Here is a 22047-nt window from a genome sequence, read left to right on the forward strand (position 1 = left end):
CTTATCCTTATCAATCATCCAGACATTTGCCCCCCCTGAGAGATTTTGCAGGAGCCGCCACTGCTCAAAATACTAAAAACTCAGAAAATTAAGTAGGCTGTACTGTAGTTGGAATTGCTCTCAACAGCTACTTGTGGGGCTTGTTCACGTACTTCTCTCTCACTGTACTGAGCAGATAAAAAGCATAACTTCGCCAACCACTCCTCCGCACACCTCTCCCAACCTCGTGTTTTTCCCCCTTTTTTCCATTGCATACCATCCGCTTCCAAGGCATCTGGCCAACGTGGAAGTGTCGGCCAACTATCCTCTAGGACAGGGGTCGGCAACCAAAATAACAAGAAGAGCCATTTCTTTCCAATTCGGTACAAAATTCAGTATTTCAAGAGCCGCAATGCATCTGAGTACATACGTACTCATCGTCAAGAAGCAGCCCGTAAAGAGCCGCATGTGGCTCCAGAGCCGTAGGTTGCCGACCCCTGCTCTAGGAGCTTCTTCTAATAGAGGCGTGAGTGAGCATTTGCAGGGCTGCACCACCACCACCCAAACTTACAAATTTAACGAGCTTGTTTCAACTCACGAGAGAGCTCATATTTACAAACAGCTACGTGAACACTCGAGCTTCACATTTGCGAGTGTGAGTGGAGCACCTCCACACTGAACCCTCCACATTCACTGACCGCTCTGCTAAGAAAAAGCCACCCACCCCTAGGTTTACACGAAGTGGTGAGCGATGGCCGGGGACGAAGCACTTACGAAGGGGGTAAAAAGGCCTTTGCCGAGGCCCTGTGGTGTGTGCTTTACTGGTCGCTCATAATAATAAACCCGAGAAACGCACACACCGTTCGGCCGCCCCTCCGTGGCCAAGTCCGCGGCCTCAGCAGGTGGGCTCAAGTAATTAAATGCCCGGTTTAAATGAGCTCACTCGGGCAGCTATTAGTCCTCTAATGAAGATAGCGTTAAACACAGAGATGTGACACCCAGCCGCTAAGCACTGCACTAATGACCACTCGTGACACCAAGTGCGCGCCTTGCCGGCACGCTCGCTCGCTCACTCACTCGCAGTAGCACCAAGTTTGGTGCCTTCGTACGCCGAGGGGTGCGAAGGGTTTTGCCGAAAACAACGTCGGTGGCGGCGTGAATGGGCGTTGACATTAAAGAAACAAAATGTAATTTCCCCCAATTTTATCCCAGTTGTAAGACAGTGTACAGTCAGATAGTAAGCAGTGCATCCCCATCTCGTAGCTGCTTCTGAAATATAATATCTTCAAGTTACTTTTTAACCACATTAGGAGGCTTCACTTTTCCAGACATCCTGCTACGGAGATAAATGTTTGTCGCAGTACAGTAAAACTATTTTTCTTTTCATTCTCAGAACTAGAAATGTAATTTAATTGTGTCCTTTTTCCCTGTCACATTATATCCAAACTTCCAAGTTGCTTACCCTAGCCTTCTATCAAATTCCTGGTATCCTGTGCAAGCACCTATATTCAAGTGTCATAAGATATGTTTCTGGATGCCAAACTACACGTGATTCATCATACATTTATTGAATAGTTTTCTACCCAAAAACATCATTAACAAAAATAATTACGGTGCAATATATTACATGTCATCTGAAAGCTTTATATCACTTCAGTACCTGAACCACGATATTGTGAGGTTTTATAATATTCGCCCGTGTAGGTACCGCACAACAAAGGTTTGTGACTGCGAATCTATGAAGTACTTTGACTAAAAATACTTTTTTGACCACGTGTAAATGCATTGTCTAATATAAAACAGCAGGTTTACACCCAACAAACACGTGTTACCACATGTTCTGCTATTAAATAAAGTAGAAGATATTGAACAGAAACTGTCTGAGAAGAACGACGGGATTATAATTTAAAAAAGATGCATACATAATTAGTTACATTCTGATAATGTGATCTAATGCATATAGATCTAGCAAGTTATGTACATTAAAATAATGTTCTAGATTAACGAGAAAGTTTACATTTATCACAAATACAGTCAAGTATATTCTTGTTAGAGGAGTCCAAACCCCCCTAAAATTACAGCCCAGAGTCGTATTAGTTTCACCAATGGGGCAGGGTGAGCATTGCTATTACGCTTGATTACCAAAGGTTGCCTCACTGAGTCTCAAGACTCTTCCTTTCAAGAGGGTTCTGCCAAGTATTTGCAGTATATGGGGCAAAGCCCAATTGAGTAATATGCAGATGATTTTCAGCATCACGATGTATGGCCATCACCAGTGACATTGCATGTTGTTTAGATAAGGGAAGAATACCGGAGAAGCCGGAGGAAACCCATGCAGAACTCGGGGAGAACATACACACTCTGCACAGAAAGGTGTCCGAGTGATGAATCAATCCCAGGGCCTTGTTGCTGTGAGGCACAAGTGTACCAGATGTACTCAATGCACCAGCACTAAAAACAAATCGAAACTGTTTTCAGGCTCCTACTAAACACTTAAATATATACGCTGTCGATCATCAGTGAACAAAGTAATTTGTCTCACTAAAGTGTAATGCCAACGCCGATGGAAAGCAAAGCCTTCTACCGGTTACAAGAGGAGATTACACAGCAAGTTTGAGTGTCCCACCCAAGCAATAACATTTTAGAGGTCATGCTCATAAACAACATGCCTGGACTTAACGAATTAAGTTATCAGCAAAGGAATGTGTCTATACAAGCACGTAATCTGTACACATGCTCAGAGAACTCCTCCGAGGCCGATCCACCAATTCTACTAAATGAGATGTTATTGCAAAAGCATGTAATACATGTATGTAGTTAATGAGAGCAAAGTCAAAACGACAGAAAAACGACATTTGACCCAATCATTTGGCGAATGAACTGTTGTTGTTGGCCCTGGTGCTCTTTATCCACTCCACCATTTACAATATCCTTGTACGTGACACAAGCGCCGTTTCAAAATGCTACTAAGGATCGGCGTCTTCAACAATCGTCTCCGGATGATAGAAGACTATCGGGAAAGTAAAACGCATCTTAAAGCTGTGCTTGGGTGTCAATGAAGTTACACGAATCTGGTCACGGACACGCCGGAGAGGAAAACGGTTGTCTCCGAATCCGGAGAACACGATGAACCATCACTACCCTCACAAAAACAGGCGCTTAATTAGAAGAAAAACATTAAAAAGCCACCAAAATGTTCGACCAAGCGCGTGGGTTATAAGCGCCTGGCCGTGACCAAAATAAGCTGACGACTCGTGTCACTGACCAGAACACAAGCAGATACCAGACAACAATTAGATTTGGTTTCTCGCTCTCGTTCTATGCGGTGGGGACGACGACGACGACACCCGAACGGCCTAGCCCTTTCCGAGCACATGGCTAATTTTAACCGGGGCGAGCTCGAGAATGTGCTTGTGCACGTGGTTGTACGCAATTACACAGTGGACGGACACGCGTGACGGTGATCTCGATGATGCCGACATATTATTTACGAGCTGCTTGACAGCCTCATAAATCTGAGACTCGGCGCCCAAGATTAGCTGTGCATTGGCAGCACAAGCGGTGACGAGGGGTCAGCAGGTCACCGCCGGCAAACGCGTGACAAAAATACCCGTGTTGGTTGTTTGTATCACTTTATCAAAGCGATGGGTTGTTTTCACGTTACGCGTTTTGTTATGGCTTAAAGACCGCCCCCCCCCCCACCACGACCGACCTAACCATCCCACCTACGTATGAACACACAGGGCTGTTGGGGCAAGTGCTGTTAGCGAGCACCTATGAACGCCGGCACGGGCACACGAGGCTCAGCTGGTATGGCTTTGTTTCCCCAGTGCTGATGTTGACACGACCACCCCCACCCGGTACTCCATCGAGGCCGAGTGGACAAATATTAAATGATGCTCGGGACCGGTTCAGATAATCGCTGCTAATGTTGGCCGGTGAAATCCGGAATCGAAGGCAGGCCAGTTTGCACCATCAGCCACCAACACCATTGTGCCCCCCCCCATCTCCATCTTCTTGGCACCATGGCGCACACAGCGCAGTGGGTGCTTCATCAGCGCTGTTTGTGCGAGTGCTGTGGGGTGCGTAGAAAAGTGCTGGTTTGGCTGAAACGTTATGAGATGATGTCACCGTCGAGGACAAAGCCCGTAGTAGTAGTAGTCGTATGCATGCGATGCTAGGGATTCCTCCCCGGACGGTAGCGACACTCGTTGCCGTTTGTGATGTGTGTGCGCAACAGAAGTTGTGGGTCGCGACGTAAGCTAAAGCTGCCGACCTCCCCCACCTCCCCCAAAAGCCGCGGCTCTTAAGCGCTCAATAATTTACAACGTGAATAGATTGCAGTATCGGTGAGCGCACCAGCACAGCATCGTCAAGCCACTGTTGCATTGTATCGATGCGTCCCCACAGAGTCACCTTAACATGCAATGCAGCACACGCTGTGCGCGTATGCGGCGCCATACATGCAACGTGGAGTAGCACCGACGTGTACGCACATTTCACGAGGGTGAATTTCCGTTTCATATAAACAAAGAAAAACAGATCATGGTTGCTCATTATGATGAAGGTGACGATGATGACGTCGGCGGCACAGATGTCTGTAAACATGTTAGCACGTGCTATTACAGGATGCAAACATCACATCACTTAGCATACATTTCATCATCGTCATCATCGCTGGAAGGGATGTAAAGGCCGATATAGACCGACGACGGCATGGCAGCTACATTGAAAGTGGAACGCGAGGTGTAGCGACGGCATGCCGAAAGCACTTCATCCAGCAGTGGATAAACAATTGATGACGACAGCGTATACAAAAACACGAGCAATGTTCCTCTTAACTGATAGTGCCGGTTTAATAAAATGCATTAGTGGCATCTGGATACACCATTTAGGATGGTTACGATAAACACTGTCCATGTAGTTTCTAGCCTCTACGTTTGGCCGTTCTTTTATTATTGAGATTTGCCATTTCAAGTGAAGACACTCGACTCATATTTGAACTTGAGATTAAGAAGCAGCCCAAGCTACTACAAAAGTACAAAGGCTCATTTACATAGAACCGCAAGCAAGCCTCCAAAATCCCCCCTACACCCTACCCTCCTCACACTTACCTCCTTGAGCAAGTAGGCTTCACTGTGTGTGTGTTAGCAGTCATTGTTCAGAACTTCCATCAAATAAACCACGTGCAGACGAGGAGGGAGCCAAGAGAGGGAGTAAGACGTCGCTCGCGCGCGGGATGATTTCCGATGGCCAAGAAAAGAGAAAAGAACGAGGATGGAGCCAATTATCAAGGAGGATGGAGCCAAAAGAAATCGTCTCGTGTGCAGGTGCGAGATGGATGGATTGATGGTTGCATGGCAGGATCGTGAGAGATGGCGACGGCTTGGGGAGGGCCTTACATGCAGCAGTGGGTTGAATCATGGAGTGCCTCTGCATGATGATGATGATGATTATATAATCATGAGACATGTTGGCAACGTTTAGGAACTAAAATCAGAACAACGTTGGATGCTCGTGCAAGACTCCCGACGGCCTCATTATTCCGGTATAATGATTATCAAAACAACCCGGCGGTGGCTATTACCGTGGTGCAGCAGCAATCACGAGCGAGGAAGATTTAACACAATCACACCACCAGACAAAGTCCGTGGCTCTCCACAATCATTGCAAGGAGGCTGGGGGTGGGGGGTTACACGCGGGTGATGCACGGGGGTCAAACAGGGTGGCGAATCATCACGGACCCGACCGTCGCGGGAGGCTTCGTGTCGCCGAGCCGCACGGCACACACACAGGGACAACGATGTACACGGGTGGGGGAACTCCACTCGGATTGAACAACAACCGCAACAACAACAACAGTGCGGTACAATCACCGCTGGATTATGGCACGGGGCTTTAGGGGGCTGCAGCTCCGCCAGCTGGAGGGCCTCCAGAGGTTAAGTGAAAAGTTGTTTTCCATTTGTGAACGCTGCATTTTTATTTGTTGTTAGCCTTGTAAAAAATACAGTTTATTTCACTTTGTTTTTCTTTTTTTATATTACTGGGGGGGGGGGGCTCACAGTACCTGTAGCCCAGGGTCCTACACAATCTTAATCGGTCCTTGGCGTACAATAATGAGAGCCACGAGGGGAACGCGTCGGCAAGGTGCTCGAGGTGGACGAATCGCTGCGTCGCAACATTGACGAATTGCGGCTGATGTGTTGTTGTTTGTTTGTTCAGCGCCCTTGTAATGGATTGCCACGTTACAGGCGCGATGGAAGTTGTCGTTATTAATTGTCGCAAGATTGTGATGGATGGACGGGGGTGGCTTCATCCAGCAGTGGATTGGCCATGGCTGATGATGAGACTGACATTTTAAAAATAAATCGTTAAGATTAGGAAACCCCACTGGCGCAACTTAAAAAAAATACTCGCCACACGTATCCCCAACACCGCCATTTACAGTGCGAACAACAATAAATATTAAGTAGCGTGCTGACGTTTCGCGAAATGGCCCTACTTTGGAGCTCACATCGTCAGCGCCGTGGCCGAGATGATGCCAGAGCGCGAAGCTGAGCCGCGTTGTGTGCAGCGGCTGCGGAGTCGATGTAAGCCGGGGGGAAGGTGGAGGGTTGTTGTTGGTGGTGGTGGTGGTGTGAGTTGGGGTGAGGTGGTTGTGGCTTCGTCTTGGTGGGGTGAGTTGGGGTGGTGGTGGGTTCGTCTTGGTGTGGTGAGTTGGTATGGTGATGGTGGTGGGGTGAGTTGGGGTGGTGGTGGTGGGTTCGTCTTGGTGGGGTGAGTTGGTATGGTGGTGGTGGTGGTTGTGGGTTCGTCTTGGTGTAGTGAGTTGGTATGGTGATGGTGGTGGGGTGAGTTGGGGTGGTGGTGGTGGGTTCGTCTTGGTGGGGTGAGTTGGTATGGTGGTGGTGGTGGTGGTTCTGGGTTCGTCTTGGTGGGGTGAGTTGGGGTGGTGGTGGTTGTGGTTGTGGGTTCGTCTTGGTGGGGTGAGTTGTGGTGGTGGTGGTGGTCGTGGGTTCGTCGTGGTGGGGTGAGTTGGGGTGGTGGTAGTGGTGGGGTGAGTTGTGGTGTTGGGGTGAGTTGGGGTGGTGGTGGTGGGTTCGTCTTGATGGAGTGAGGAGGGGTGAGTTGGGGTGGTGGGTTCGTCGTGGTGGGGTGAGTTGGGGTGAGTGGTGGTGGGTTGAGTTGTGGTGGTGGGGTGAGTTGGGGTGAGTGGTGGTGGGGTGAGTTGGGATGAGTGGTGGTGGTGGTGGGGTGAGTTGGGGTGAGTGGTGGTGGGGTGAGTTGGGGTGAGGGGGGTGAGTTGGGGTGAGTGGTGGTGGGGTGAGTTGGGGTGAGGGGGGTGAGTTGGGGTGAGTGGTGGTGGGGTGAGTTGGGGTGAGGGGGTTACCTTTGTCGTGCAGCGGAGTTCCGTGCGGCTCCTCGTCCTTGCTCACTTGCGTGATGATGGACGCGCTGTCCATGGGACGGCGAGACGGGACCAGGCGGGATTGACAGGCGGTTTGGGGGTCCGGGCGAATTGGCGAAGGGGACCGAAGGGGTGGACACGAAGAAGAGACGGGGAGGAGACGGGAGACGCGGGGCAGACGAGGGAAGACACGAGGAAGGATGCACAGAAGCAGGGTCGCTCCTGCCCCCCCCACTCCGGGGGAGGCGATGGGAGGGGAGGCTTCCCTCCCCCCAGTCCTCGCAACTTTTCGTTATTCTTGCTGCAGCAAGCTATTGTTATTTCACTGTTATCTTCCCGCTTGCGTTGTTATCGCCGCGCCTACAAATGCATTGCCTTCATTGATATCCTTAAAAAAAACAAAAGGTTGAGAATTGTAACGTATTACAACTGATGATTGTTGTGTTAATAAAGCCAACGATTGCAGTGCAGTGCTGTACAGTGGTGATAAACAAGTCAGCTGCCACGGCGTGTTGCCCCCCAGAAGCTTCGCTAAAATCCCCGCTGATCCGAGACCACCGCGGGCACCCCTTGATTAAATACGCGGCGCTCGGATGTGGATCACGATGGGGGGGAGAGCGCGGGGAAGCCTCGCCACCTCGATCACTCACTCACCCACCCTTGTCACACACTCACACACTCACTCGGCCAGGCGAGCACAGCCGAGCCAGGCGGAGAGTGAGGCTCGCACGGGTGGAGCGGCAATGCTGTTTGCTGCTGCTGGCGGGGATGGGTTGGGGAGGGGGGATTAGAGGTGGTGGGGAGGAGGGAAGAGGACACGCGCGCGCGTGTGTGTGTGCAGGGCCGCCCCCTTTCCTCTCTCTGCAGCCATCGCATGCCCCACCCCTCCGCGTCTCCTCCCCTCCCAGCCCTCTCCATCCTCGCCCCCCTCCATCCCATCCCCCTCCATCCCAGCCCCCTCTCTCCCAGCCCCCCTCCATCCTCGCCCCCCTCCATCCCACACCTACTCAATCCCAGCCCCCTCTCTCCCGGCCCCCACCCTTTCAGCCCCCTCCATCCCACACCCACTCCATCCCAGCCCCCTCTCTCCCGGCCCCCACCCTTTCAGCCCCCTCCATCCCACACCCACTCATTCCCAGCCCCCTCTCTCCCGGCCCCACCCTTTCAGCCCACTCCATCCCACACCCACTCCATCCCAGCCCCCTCTCTCCCGGCCCCCACCCTTTCAGCCCCCTCCATCCCACACCCACTCAATCCCAGCCCCCTCTCTCCCGGCCCCCACCCTTTCAGCCCACTCCATCCCACACCTACTCAATCCCAGCCCCCTCTCTCCCGGCCCCCACCCTTTCAGCCCCCTCCATCCCACACCCACTCCATCCCAGCCCCCTCTCTCCCGGCCCCCACCCTTTCAGCCCCCTCCATCCCACACCCACTCAATCCCAGCCCCCTCTCTCCCGGCCCCCACCCTTTCAGCCCACTCCATCCCACACCCACTCCATCCCAGCCCCCTCTCTCCCGGCCCCCACCCTTTCAGCCCCCTCCATCCCACACCCACTCAATCCCAGCCCCCTCTCTCCCGGTCCCCACCCTTTCAGCCCACTCCATCCCACACCCACTCAATCCCAGCCCCCTCTCTCCCGGCCCCCACCCTTTCAGCCCCCTCCATCCCACACCCACTCCATCCCAGCCCCCTCTCTCCCGGCCCCCACCCTTTCAGCCCCCTCCATCCCACACCCACTCATTCCCAGCCCCCTCTCTCCCGGCCCCACCCTTTCAGCCCACTCCATCCCACACCTACTCCATCCCAGCCCCCTCTCTCCCGGCCCCCACCCTTTCAGCCCACTCCATCCCACACCCACTCCATCCCAGCCCCCTCTCTCCCGGCCCCCACCCTTTCAGCCCACTCCATCCCACCCCCTCCATGCGCCCTCCTCTTCCTCCAACGCACCCATCCAGACCCTGGACAGCACGTGGCCGAGGGGTGGCGCTGTAACCAGTGAAGCTGAAGAGCGAACGCGCCACGTGAAACGGGGTCGAAGTGTCGGAAGTGGGGTGAGCGTTTACAGGGTTAAGGAGGGCTCGCACTGGTGCGTCTGGTCAGCTAGTTGGGTCAGGTCAGAGATGGTTTTGTTGACTGGGGTTTCTAGGGTTAGGAAAAGTGGCTGGCTGGGAATGGTTCAAACTAGTAGCTGTGTGGTTATTAGGGTTAAGTATAAACTCACTAGGAATAGTACAACCCAACCGCTGCCAACTATGCCTACCTCTAAGCTCATCTTAGTGTTTTACCACGGCCTATTTCGCGTCTGCTCGCTGTTCAGTGTCTATGTCTACATCCAACTACACAGTACTAGGAGCCTTGCAGCCGGCGTGTTTTGCATATTAGCACGGTTGGCTATGATTAGCCAACCGTGCTATCGCCTCCGATTAGCACCGTTGGCTACGTTCGATGCGAAAGAAGTTTAACATACATACGTATTCCTGTACTTCCCTTGCGCCACTTTAGAAATGTTACCTAATCATATCTGCACATATCCGTGGTGGTGTCCGTGTAGTTAATTAGGCAACAAAAAACAACCGTGTTTCTAATTGAGAGATGGGAAATGACGTTTCGGGTGATAGGAATTAAGCTATAATCTGCACACAAAAATAAATCAGAATTATTCCTGTTTTCATTGTATGTATGAAGGTGACTTTAAGGTTGGTATTGGTTTAGACAGAGGTGAAGTTGCAAGAAAACTATATGCCTAAATAAGCAGTACAGCAAGTAGGTCGGTGACATGTTATCAATGTAGAGTTTCAGTGCTATCCCCCGTGGCTTTTCTTGGGTCACTCACATGTCCCCCAACAAAACAATTAGCAGGCAAAATATCCCAAAGAGCATCATAGTCTTTCTCATAAATCGTGGTTTTTGAAATACAGTATATTAATACGTCTGTCTATACAGTATACGATTTTGAATGGGGCCTGTGTTACCTGGCATCCTATTGTAAATGGTCGTGCTGAATAGCAATGCTGTGGTCAATTAGCCAAATGTTTCGAATTATGGGGTCAAAGGTGGAATTATTTGTAATTTCGACCTAACTCGCAATGACTACATATCACAAGCTTTTAAATAATACTTCATTTATTTAAATTGGCAGAGCAGTCTCGAGGGACCTCTCCAGAAAAAAACAGCCACTTCATATATAGATGGCTTGACTGACAAGAACACAATGAATGTCTCAAGTGAGTTGAGTTTGTAACATTCTAGGATGTCGAAATTACACCTTAACCTGACCTGCTACGTGGCAGTATCATTCCACAAGTTCGTCATCTCCAGATCTCGTAGGGCAGCTACCGTATGGGCACTCATCAACTGTGGCCTACAGAAAGTTTGTAAAAAGTGGTGTTGTAGGCACAACAATATGTTGTTGGGTGCAGTTCATGTATAAAACCCAGTACACGGTTGAAGTGACGCTGTTTCTAAAACCACACACAGGCACGTACATACATAAATAATGATTTTTGGGTATATGGTTACAAATTTGACCTTTTGACCGACAATCGTTACAACTGTTGTCATTGATATACGGTATATAATATTAATGATTTACTGCCCTTTGTCAATGCACTGCTGATGAAGACCTGACTATACTTCTCCACGCTAGTCAGTGCGAGTTGGTGAATGGGGGGGGGGACAGCAGGACTAGTTCAGATGTCACTCGCCATTGATTTTAGCCATAGCGGAAAATCGAACCAAGGTAGCCTGGGTTCATGGCTACTCCACTACCGCTCCCCAATTCACATATTTTTTACATTCCATTTATATTTTTGTCTTCTCCAACATTTGATTCGAATTGAACTCATGTCCAGTTGGGACTATCAAAAAAGCAGTGCATCACCCTGTTTGAGCAAAGGCCTTGGAAGGCGACATCATAGAACTGCTTATGAGATCCCTTCAAGTAACCAGACACCAGGGCCACACTTTCGTACAAACTTTGGTAAACAGGGAAATGACGGATGCATGGTATTAAAATCAATATATATTTTAAAAGTTCTTACTGCTGGACTTCAGCCAAATGATTGTAAGTGAAAAATCAAATGCAATTGTGTTGTCATTTATAGCTTGGCTGGGGCCAATGTTCGATTGGTTTTCTATTCGCTTTTTTCACTCCACACGAAATTGCAAAAATAAAATCAATGTTAAATGTTCAGTCAATTGTAGATACAACTATATACGTTTTGTCTTCACGTATTATATACACAGACTTTGGGGAATCCTCATCCAGCAGTGGACGAATCACGGTTGCCCCGAAATAAATTCTACACATTTGTGCTTCAGTTTCAAACTGTACCCGGGCATCGCATCTACAGCCACTAAAACTAGCAAGATTCTGCATAATAATTCACCATAGCCGGCGTGCGGGGTTATGTAACGTGCCTGAGATATAGCCCACATAACGCGATCATCCGGCTTCTCTCCAACCGTTTCCCCCCACCCCCCAACACACTCGGGACCAAAGCAAAAACAAGGTAGCCACACTACAGTGCCGATATTTAAAATTTAACCAATAAGTAAATAAGTCGTCAACTGCGTAAACAAACTTTGGCATCGCCAAACGCTTGAAAACAGGCCAGTGATTGCCCCGTAGGACGCGACGAAAACACGTGTGTTTGTGGACGTGTCGAGGCATCTCCACTGACATGTTGGAACCGGTAATGTCGCCGTTAGCGCGCTGCACAACTAACCAGGACACCCCAGTTCGAATTTTGCCCACGGCCAGCATCGGTGGCGAATATCTGAACACGTCCCGGGCCTCCCCTAGATCGACTCAGCCTCAAATGAGTACCTGGTTGTGGTGTCTTAACATCACCATTGGGGATACAAAAGCAGCCGGGCGTGGTGGTGCTATCCACACCTCCCTCTCGTGCGTCGTTTCGGGCATCGTAGATTCTCGCTAACAGCACTTGCCCCAACAGCCTGTGTAAGCTACACTGGGGATCTTTGTCTTTTGTGGGCATAGCTATCCAAGGAGGCTGCTGCTGTGAGTCTGGTATGTAACGCGCGTTGAAGGGACCCAACGTTGGGCCTCGTGCGTTTGTTTTTGCATTCCTGGCAGCTCTGGGAAGAAGAGAGGGGGGGTCTCACGTGGAGTTCGGGGCCGGAACGTTTATTCATTAGATGATGGATCGTGGGCAGTGGTGGTGATAGCCCACTGGGGGCCCTAAACAGGGATTAATTTATTACTCGATGTTTTACGGAAAACTGCCAGGCTGGCTGTGAGCAAGTTTATCGGCGCAAGGCACTACCACTAGAATACACAGTACGCATGCAAATACAGAAGTCACGCAAACAGCGTTCCGGACAGAAATCAAGCACTGACACTAAGCAGACATAATTTTCGGGTGCATCAACTGACTACAATCATATGAATACGTTAAATAATTATATCACAGTTGTATGATGTTATTAAAGTCATATTGTGAACATAATTCTTCGTGTATCTTGGGCCTCTTCTTGAGCCATTTGGAGCCCAAAGCTTTTGCTTAGTTTTGTTTTTTTCGCCTCCCGCCACCACTGACCGCGTTGGTGAGGGAGAGATGGAGGGGGTCCATTGTGTTGGTGTACACGTGTCCAGGCAAAACCATGGGAAGTGTTTTCACCGGTAGCGTAGCTATCAAGGGTGCAGGCGGCGCATATGCACCACTGGGCCGGAAACGGGGGCCCTGCAGACGCCGAGGAACACAGATGGGGGGTAAATTGGACAGAAGATCCCTCCCCCCCCAATTGAGTCCTTGCAACAACATAACTGTGACCAACCACGCTACAACACTGTTATATAGACAATGTAATAATCAGAGCAGAGAAAAGTCTTGTTCACGTAAAAATCACAATAAAGTTATATTTTATTCCATCAACGTATGAGCCTTTGGGACCAGTGGTTTACAATAGTGTTAAACGGGTATACTCTGGTTTCTATTTTATGGGTTTCAGCAGCAAAGTGCGTAGCCTGTTATGGAAAAGTAGATATAGATGCAGTACAGTCACCTCACACTATGTGGATATTGAGACATGCACGTGAAGGGCGACACATCATATAATATTTCTTTGATTATTCGTGACATTTTCTCAGTCTCAAAACGTGTTCATGGGTGCCCTGCTTGGAATTTTTAGCCAGCTGATTATTGTTTGCGGTGTTTGATCGTTTTCATACAAAACAGAACCTGACATTTGTGCAATAATAATCACTTTCATCGTGGAAAAGAGATTACTATAGCCAATGAAGTTAACGCCGCATTACCTCGCCATCTTTTTCTTCCGTCTGATAGATCCCATAGAACAGTGGTTCTTAACCTGGGTTCGATCGAACCCCAGGGGTTCGGTGAGTCAGTCTCAGGGGTTCGGCGGAGGTTAAGACACACACCTGACTCATGATTGTGCACCAGTAAAACATATACCTATGTTTTGAATTTGAAAAAATATTTTGGGTTCGGTGAATGCGCATATGAAACTGGTGGGGTTCAGTACCTCCAAAAAGGTTAAGAACCACTGCCATAGAAGTTGCAAAGTCGACATCTAAACTCCAAGGACTGCTCTTACAGTATCCTACCATCTGGCTTCGTCAATAACTTTCCTTAAAATAATAAAAAAGACAATAGGTGACGTTTTGGCCAATGAAACTGTTTAATATCCGTAAAAATTAAGGGCCAATTCTAAAAACGTCGCCAATTATATAACTTTTAAAGCAGTATTATTAACGACCATTGAGTGTGTTTTATTCATGGTGCTTGTGCACCACTGCCAACGCATCACCAAATTCTATTATGTAATACGTATGCTCTGTTGTACAACACGGCATTATGTAAATCGGTATTGGGGTTGAGTGTGTCTGTGAGTATATGTGATATACAGTCTAGGCTGCATTGCCAAGTCCGTGTTTAAACAGGGGCCTGGGACATTCATCATATGACTTGTTCCATGGAGATATGTGGCTTTAGAACGTGGTGGAATTATTATTTAACCACACTTGAAATGTCCAGCAATGGCTTTCATATAAAAAAAAATGCATCATCATCAGCTACGATCAATCCATCGCTGGATGAAGGCCTCCCAAAGCTGTCGCCATGTAACAATCCACTGGCATCCTGCACACGAGCTGATTTCATCGCTTCAGCTCCTCGGTGGACATCCTCTTGGAGGAGTTCCCTCCCTCGGCTCACTCTCCATCATTAGTCTTCACCACCGAACACCATCCGTTCGAGCAACGTGTCCTGCCCATGTCCACGCACTCTTTTGTTTACAGTCGAAATTATATTTTGATTTAAAGCTTTCGTGACTGCAGGGATTCATATGCTTGGTTCGTTCGGTAAAGTCACGTAGAAGGGAAATAATAAAATGATAAAAATATAAAACAATAAAATTATGTCTTTAATCTGCGTATGGTCTCTAACTCACGTGTAGTTGAATAAAAAGTAAATCTGAACGTTTTGTACAGAAATGAAAATTCGTCGACAAACAGCTCGTGCCACGGATTTTTCAGTACTTAGGGTTTTAAATTCATCCGCCTAACAAATGTCAAACAACGCCTGTGGCAGTTAAACCACAATGGAAATAGGATCGGCGCGAAAACAGCCACTCTTCGTGTGTGCAGTGTATGTGTTTTTCCAAGTAACTTTTACTAACCTCTCAAACTGCTAATGATGCATTGATTGTCTCCAACAGGGCACGGGGCATACAATGTGTATAACCCCTTCATTATATGTAACTATACTTGCCGCTTCTGCGAGTTGAGGCACACACACACGCACGAGTTTTAAAAACAGACCCGTGCAGTGTGCTGCCCTCACGAGACCTTGATTCGCGTGCCCAATTACCCCGAGTGAAGCGGGGGCCCCATCTGTCTGAGTCCAGATTGATTGACGTTGCTTTAAACACCCGACGCACAGCCATACTCAGTGGGTTTCCAGTTCGGTCATTTTTGTTTTGTTTAAATAAGTTGCAGTGTGTTCGGTCATTCAACAAAATATTCCGCTTAAGGTGGGTGGAGCGGTGGCACAGTGGTTAGCGCGCTGCGCTGTGCACCTGGTGACCTGAGTTCGATTTCCAAATGACGCTTAACATCAGTGGCCAGTGATATCATAACCAGTCATGTCCTTGTTTAAACTCACACAATGACCGGTGTAGTGAAGTATAGAAAAACCTCCACGACCGACAAGATGTGGCCTTCATCCATTGGTGGATTGAGAATGGTTGGAATTTATGTCGAAATTATTTGTATAGTCACGTGTATTTATTTATCATTTTATTTATGGAATTCCGCTCGAGGCCATTATATATATATTTACTTTCGGTCCTTTGTCCGTCCACTACTGGATGAAGGTCTACCTATAATTGGCGCTCATCGTGTGTGTGACGACTCTTCACACGCTGGACAATATGTTCACATCCTTTGTTTTCTTCAAAGAAGCCTAAATAAATTGCAGGGTGGATAAGTTGAGTCAATCTCCTCCACCTTGAAGTGAAATCTAAGTGTTGAAGCAGTTTGTGCACCACAAATCCATCACTTCCGTTGCCAGCCCTGAGCTTGGTGGAGTACATTCCACATTCTTTTGACAAGGGTCAGTCTTTCTACAGAAGACCACTTTTAACTTATCATTTCCACAAAGCAGACTAAATTTTGATCACATCCCGGAGGTATGATGAGCTGAGTCTATCAGCCAATCGGGATTTGGGCTGATGCCCTTAAGCTTGTGAACAACGCTCTCCAGCCACAACGATAGTCTTGGTTGACCATCATAATTGGCACGTGAAGTTGTGGATTAACACAAGGCGCTAGTTTTACTCTGGATTGCACTCTCAGATTGCGTTGGCCCTCTCTCTCTGCAAACACATACCCTTTGGGAATGCGACCTCGCCCACTCACCACAAACCAATGGCTGCAGGGTGGGTGTGTGTAAAAACACGGGGTGATCCATTTATAGATATCCCATTGAAAAATGTAGGAATATATTTTTTTGCAGGAATATCAAACCCTCTTCATATCTCCCACGAATCTTAATACACATATTACATTTTTTTTAAACACTCTCTTGATACCCTGGGGTAACATAGCCAGGTCTGATTTGTGTTCACAACAATCATCTGTCGTTAGAAATTAGTGGGGGTATCTACAAACGGTACACTCTGTATTAAGAGTGCGCGCCTAAGAGTCGCGACGCTGCGCCAGAGAACCCACAGGGCTCGCTTCTGGAACGTGCAGCCCAGAGACCTGGGTTCCCCATTGTACGCGTGTTTACACAGTCGATTACCCTCATAAACACCACCGCTGCTGCCGGATAAAACCGAATTTTTTGACCGCGGGTGCCGTTACCACCAATTATGAACGCCGCGATTCGAGTTTTGGAGTTGCGTAGTTGGGCAGCTTATGCTCTATGCAATTCAACGCAGTCATTCTTTATTCTCAATAAAATACGTACTGCATAAAAAAAAAATCTGGTATTCCACGCGATAGCCACAGGACATGCGTTGGTCAAACATTTGTGACGATGTATGACGAGGGGGGGGGGGGTGAGAAATGCGACGTCACATCAAAATGCGCAACTTTAAATAAATATAGACAACACGTTCTACTTAATTAAATATACATTTTAATAAATGTTTTCTCCTACAACATCAGAGTGCAGCGCCACATTAAATACGCACTACAATGACAATAGTTTAAAGCGATTTGAAGCATGTTTTTTTTTCAAAATGGAAATATGGTTTTGGGGGGGGGGGGTGGCATAGCTTTGTGACGTCATATTTGAGGGGGGGGTCTGACTTTTTGTGACGCCGTGTGACGAGGGGGGGGGGGGTCAAAAATCGTCCAAAATCGCGTGACGCCATTTATGGACGGCCCCTTTCGTAAATCCACAGCTGGATGAAGCAGGCCTCTACTCTACGCCGTGACATCCTTGAACGTACTTCACCGCGTTGCTTCGTGCAAGCGGGTGAAGACAAGACGGGGTCGCCCAGTACCCGGCTCCGACATCATCACACCACTCGCCACGGAAATGGATTAGCAATGGGCCAGGATTCGAACTCGGGTGGTCGGCTCCCTGGCGCGCAGTGGCATAACCAGTGCGCTACCGCTTCCACCACCCAAGGTGCGTAAAAATACATGCGTTGTAAATCATATCTCACTATCTCACGACCTCCGAGGCGGACGATGCGAAGGTCCCACGGGGGCACCCAGCGGGGCACTTAAGGTGATAAAGTTTTCCAGGGCGAGACTTCTTCCATCGCTGTGCCGTGGAACATTCTCGAAAGCAAATGACGCCACGCGGGGGATTTACCGGGAACAAACAAAAACGGCCTCCAGATGAAATTGGCTCACCGCTTCTGGCGTTGCGAGCCCGTAGTGCCACGTTTGTAATTCGAAATCTGTTTTAAAGCAATTGTGCTGGAAAACGAAACGATGGCTTGTCTCCCGGAATGCGCGATGCTAGATCTCGGAAGCTACGCAGGGTTGAGCCTGGATAGTTTGTAGGATTGATGGGTGACCATCATGCGTAAAAGACGTGTGGACCGTCATAGGGGTCGTCCATAAATGACGTCACGTGATTTTGGACGATTTTTGACCCCCCCCCCCCTTCGTCACACGGCGTCACAAAAAGTTAGACCCCCCCCTCAAATATGACGTCACAAAGCTCTGTCCCCCCGAAAAAAATTAAACATGCTTCAAATCGCTTTAAACTATTGTCATTGTAGTGCGTGGTAATGTGGCGCTGCACTCTGATGTTGTAGGAGAAAACATTTATTAAAAAGTCTATTTAATTAAGTAGAACGTGTTGTCTATATTTATTTAAAGTTGCGCATTTTGATGCGACGTCACATTTCTCAACCCCCCCCCCCCATCGTCACACATCGTTACAAATGTCTGACCCCCCCCCCCCCACGTGCGTGACGTCATTTATGGACGGCCCCATAGGTGTTTGTGGGCAGTCCGAGGGCAGTGCAGAAAAACACGTGTACGCTACAGTATATTGTTCTGCAATCATTCACCGACCCGTGCTAACCAGCGTGGCGAAGTATAGACACATTTCTCACAGCCCACAGGATGTGTGCGGGTAGACCTTTATCCAGCAGTGGCCTGACACAAAAAAAGGGTCTGTACATGCACTCGAAATAAAATAAAACCACGTGGCATTTGCACGCATTGCGTAATTGTCGAGTCAGATTTTTTTCCCCTCCCAACACAACAGTGCGCAACGTTCGTGAAACGCAGCCACAACAAATATGGAGCTGGATGACAAACTGGAACCCCACGTTGTTGCTTATCTGCGTCATTCCCTCCGATGTCTTCTGTCCGCTCCGGCAGCACAACAGCGTCGCCTGGCGGCCGCAAAAGCCGTGTCCGTTTCTGTCGCTCGTTTCCCCTCCACACCGAATCCGAGTCTCAGGACTCTTTCGGCCAGCTATTAACAACTTTGTGGACTCAACGAGGACTCAACGACCTTCGGCGTAGAATATTTTTTGGCAGTCAACGGAAAAGTCGTATCTGCAAAAGTTCGTCTGACCACTTCGCGGAACGGAATCACTGTTTTCTACCGTCACCCATGTAACATGCTGATGCTATTTTTATAATCGTCAGAAGACTGTTGTTCATCGAATACGACTATAATGATGGCATGAAAATATTTTTAAAATGTTATTCTTATTAGGGTCCCATGGAGCACAGTGCATTCTCTGTTCGAGTGTTTTTGTTATTGCTGCTGGAATATTGCTACATATCTTTCCCCGCCCGTCCACTCTCCCATTTCTCCGCGTGATTATCAACCCCATTATGCAACTAACGGGATAACATGAATTATTTGGTAAAAAAAAACGTCTCTCCTCTCTTCCCACATGTTCCGCAGGATGGGAGATGAAGAAGACTTTGTCGTTGGAACGTCACGATTCTGTCCATGTCACACATTTCACGGCTCAATCTCCACTTACGTCGCCCCTTGCCTCAGATTTACAGTTCCCCTGTTGGCTGCTTTTAGTGGCCATGTCCTGCCGTCATTTCAGGCCATACAATACGTCCTGCTCACACGCACGATAGCACTTGTAGCTGATTTACTGCGAACAACTCACTACCCACGTGCACGTGTGTCCGAACTGTTTACAATTTACGGTGAAAATGAGCACAAACAATACACATATTTGCTCAATTCAAGAAACCTATTCACTATTATCAATTTAACTTTAAATGGTGTTGTTTGTTTTGGGCCGCTTGGCATTTTGGGACTCTGGGCCCAACCCCTTATATGTGTGCATGTGGCACTGTGAAAACCAGAACTGAAAAGCGAACAGTAATTTTAAAGGGGTAGTGAATTCATCTTCTTGGTTCTTTCGGTGAAGTCACGTAGAAGGGAAATAATAAAATAATAAAATAAAACATAATAAAATACAATTCTCACGACGTTTATGTTATGATGTTTTCTTTTTACTATTTTATTATTTCCCTTCTACATGACTTTACCGAAAGAACCAAGAAGATGAATCCCTGCAGTCACGAAAGCTTTAAATCGGGTAGTGAATTTTAAAAGAAGCCATAATTAAATCGCGGCCCTGGCTAAGAGCTGGTGGTGAGGTTCAGGTGGTACTAGTGGCTGGCTGGATAGTTAGGGTTAATGGCAGGTTTAGTCCTATTGGTTATTTGGAGAGTATTTGGCTGCTATAAATTTCCACATGATAAGCCACTTCGTTGAGCTATCCTTTGTGGTTAGGTCGCTTCTGAAGAAATAGTGATGTAGCTCAGTTGACCTTACCTGGTAAAATAAACCATAGTTTAGGTATGTTAGGGTCAGTGGCCGTACTAGCACAAGTGGCTGTTTGGATAGTTTGCTCGGGTTAGTTCCATGGCTCGTACTTGTGGTTGGTTGGTGAGTTAACGTTAGGGTCAGTGGCAGGGCTAATAGTTGGATAATTTGGTTTAGGGTCAATGGGACGGCTAATACTCGTAGCTAGTTAGGGTTAGGTGTAGGGCTAGCGTTCAATTGGCTACTGTGCTCCGTCAACAAACTACTTGCTGCTCCTCTCCATTAATTTGTAGTCTTTTCAGTACGTACATTGGGATATTTTTCTTCCGTTTGGTCTGTGTGTTCAAAGCTGCTTGCATAACTGTGAGAAAGTCAGAGGACACGTTCAAGCCCCGGTGTGATGTTGGTTTAACAATATGTGGGGGGAGCAGTAGGGTAGCGGTTAGCGCACTGTGCTACAAACGCGGCCATCCGAGTTCGATTCCCGCTCACAACCAACACTGGTGACCATTATCTGACCTGGTCCTGGGCATCACCTAGGTCGACTCAGCCTCAAATGAGTATCTATTTGGGTGTATAAACATCGCCACTAGGGAGACAAAGGCGGTCGGGCGTGGTGTTAGCCAGACACTCTCTCGTGTGCTGTACCGGCTAGGTGCTCGCTAACAACACTTGCCCCAACAGTCTGTTAAGGCTATACGGGGGATATTTGTTTTTGTTTGGAGCTGAAAGGGCAATCGATACTGTATACACGTTGGGTTTATAAGTAAAATGCCCTTCATTCATATATCGATACTCCATTGAAAGAATAGAGAAACGAGAGAAAGCAACATTTATATCAGTCTCTAAATGTCTCTCACCAGTCTCAGTACACTTATTTAAAATATTAACACTCTACTGATGCACTTTGTCCAACATAGCCAATGTAATTTGCTTACATGCAATGATGTGTAAGCTGAGGTTATTATAGATAAGGGTGTCAGAAATAAGTGAGGTATATATAGATGTATTGCCCTGTGTGTGTATATATGGCTGTCATGTCTGCGTTGTCAAATAAAAAATGCTGTGGCCTTCAAGTCATTTTTATTCTGTTATAAACATACGAGGCAGAGAGCCAGTCCAGCAGGAAAATAGAGAATGATTCACAACCACTTTAACCAGACATTTGTCACTTTACGCAACCACAATTCTGCAATAACACTGATGTGTTGTGATGGCATGAAGTGCTATATTTTCCCTGTGCCACGTACATGTTTTCTTGAATTTTTGGTGTTACGAATGCACTTTTGTTTCATGTGTCAACATATATTTGTTTCTCTCGATTTCAGTCGACTTTTAAGTCACACTACTTCATGAGACGGATGACCTATTTTTAAAAAAAAACTAGGTGATTTCCCCATTGAACGGTATTTTTAAATGGGTCGTAAAAAGTACATCATAACAAAGGTGATACAAGAACGTTCAGATTTAGAAGGGCAAAACAAAAACTTGAAATACCTGATTCAGATACGTTTCTCAATGAGGTATGGGGACGCATGAGTGGTCGTGTAATGGGAATGTGCTGCAATACAAAAAAACACCTTCCAAACAAAAACATCAAACAGGCTGACAAAACAGAGAGAGGCTCAACCTAATCAGCCATGCAACAATTGAAGACATTTGTTTTCATTCAATATTTAAACCGAGGGAGTAACACATACTAATGCCCTTTATTCTCACAAGACGATGTTTCACGGGCGTCCTCCATTGGGATGTTTGACCAAATTCCATTTATGAATGTTTGCTATGTGGGGAGATGTATATATGTTGAACTTCTTTCGCACCGTACGTAACCAACCGTGCTAATCAGACGTGCTGAGGAAGAACAGCAAACTAAACACAAGACCCATGAGGAG

The 22047-nt window shown here is 47.6% G+C and overlaps 1 protein-coding gene across 3 annotated transcripts in view; it reads right to left on the bottom strand.

Moving 5' to 3' along the window:
* CTDSP1 (CTD small phosphatase 1) overlaps positions 1-8158 on the bottom strand; it is a 52370-nt gene extending 44212 nt beyond the window's left edge. The window contains exon 1 of one of the 3 annotated variants that reach the window (XM_078606332.1): positions 7370-8158. In XM_078606332.1, coding sequence (XP_078462458.1) covers positions 7370-7442 — 73 coding nt within the window. In that variant the 5' untranslated portion in view covers positions 7443-8158. The remainder of the gene's footprint in view (positions 1-7369) is intronic. The other 2 variants (XM_078606338.1, XM_078606347.1) reach the window with 2 other exon arrangements.
* Between the last annotated feature and the right edge of the window lie 13889 nt (positions 8159-22047).

Source organism: Lampetra planeri, chromosome 2, assembly GCF_965212315.1.
Source record: "Lampetra planeri chromosome 2, kcLamPlan1.2.h2, whole genome shotgun sequence".
In the NCBI taxonomy this organism is placed as follows: Eukaryota; Metazoa; Chordata; class Hyperoartia; order Petromyzontiformes; family Petromyzontidae; genus Lampetra; species Lampetra planeri.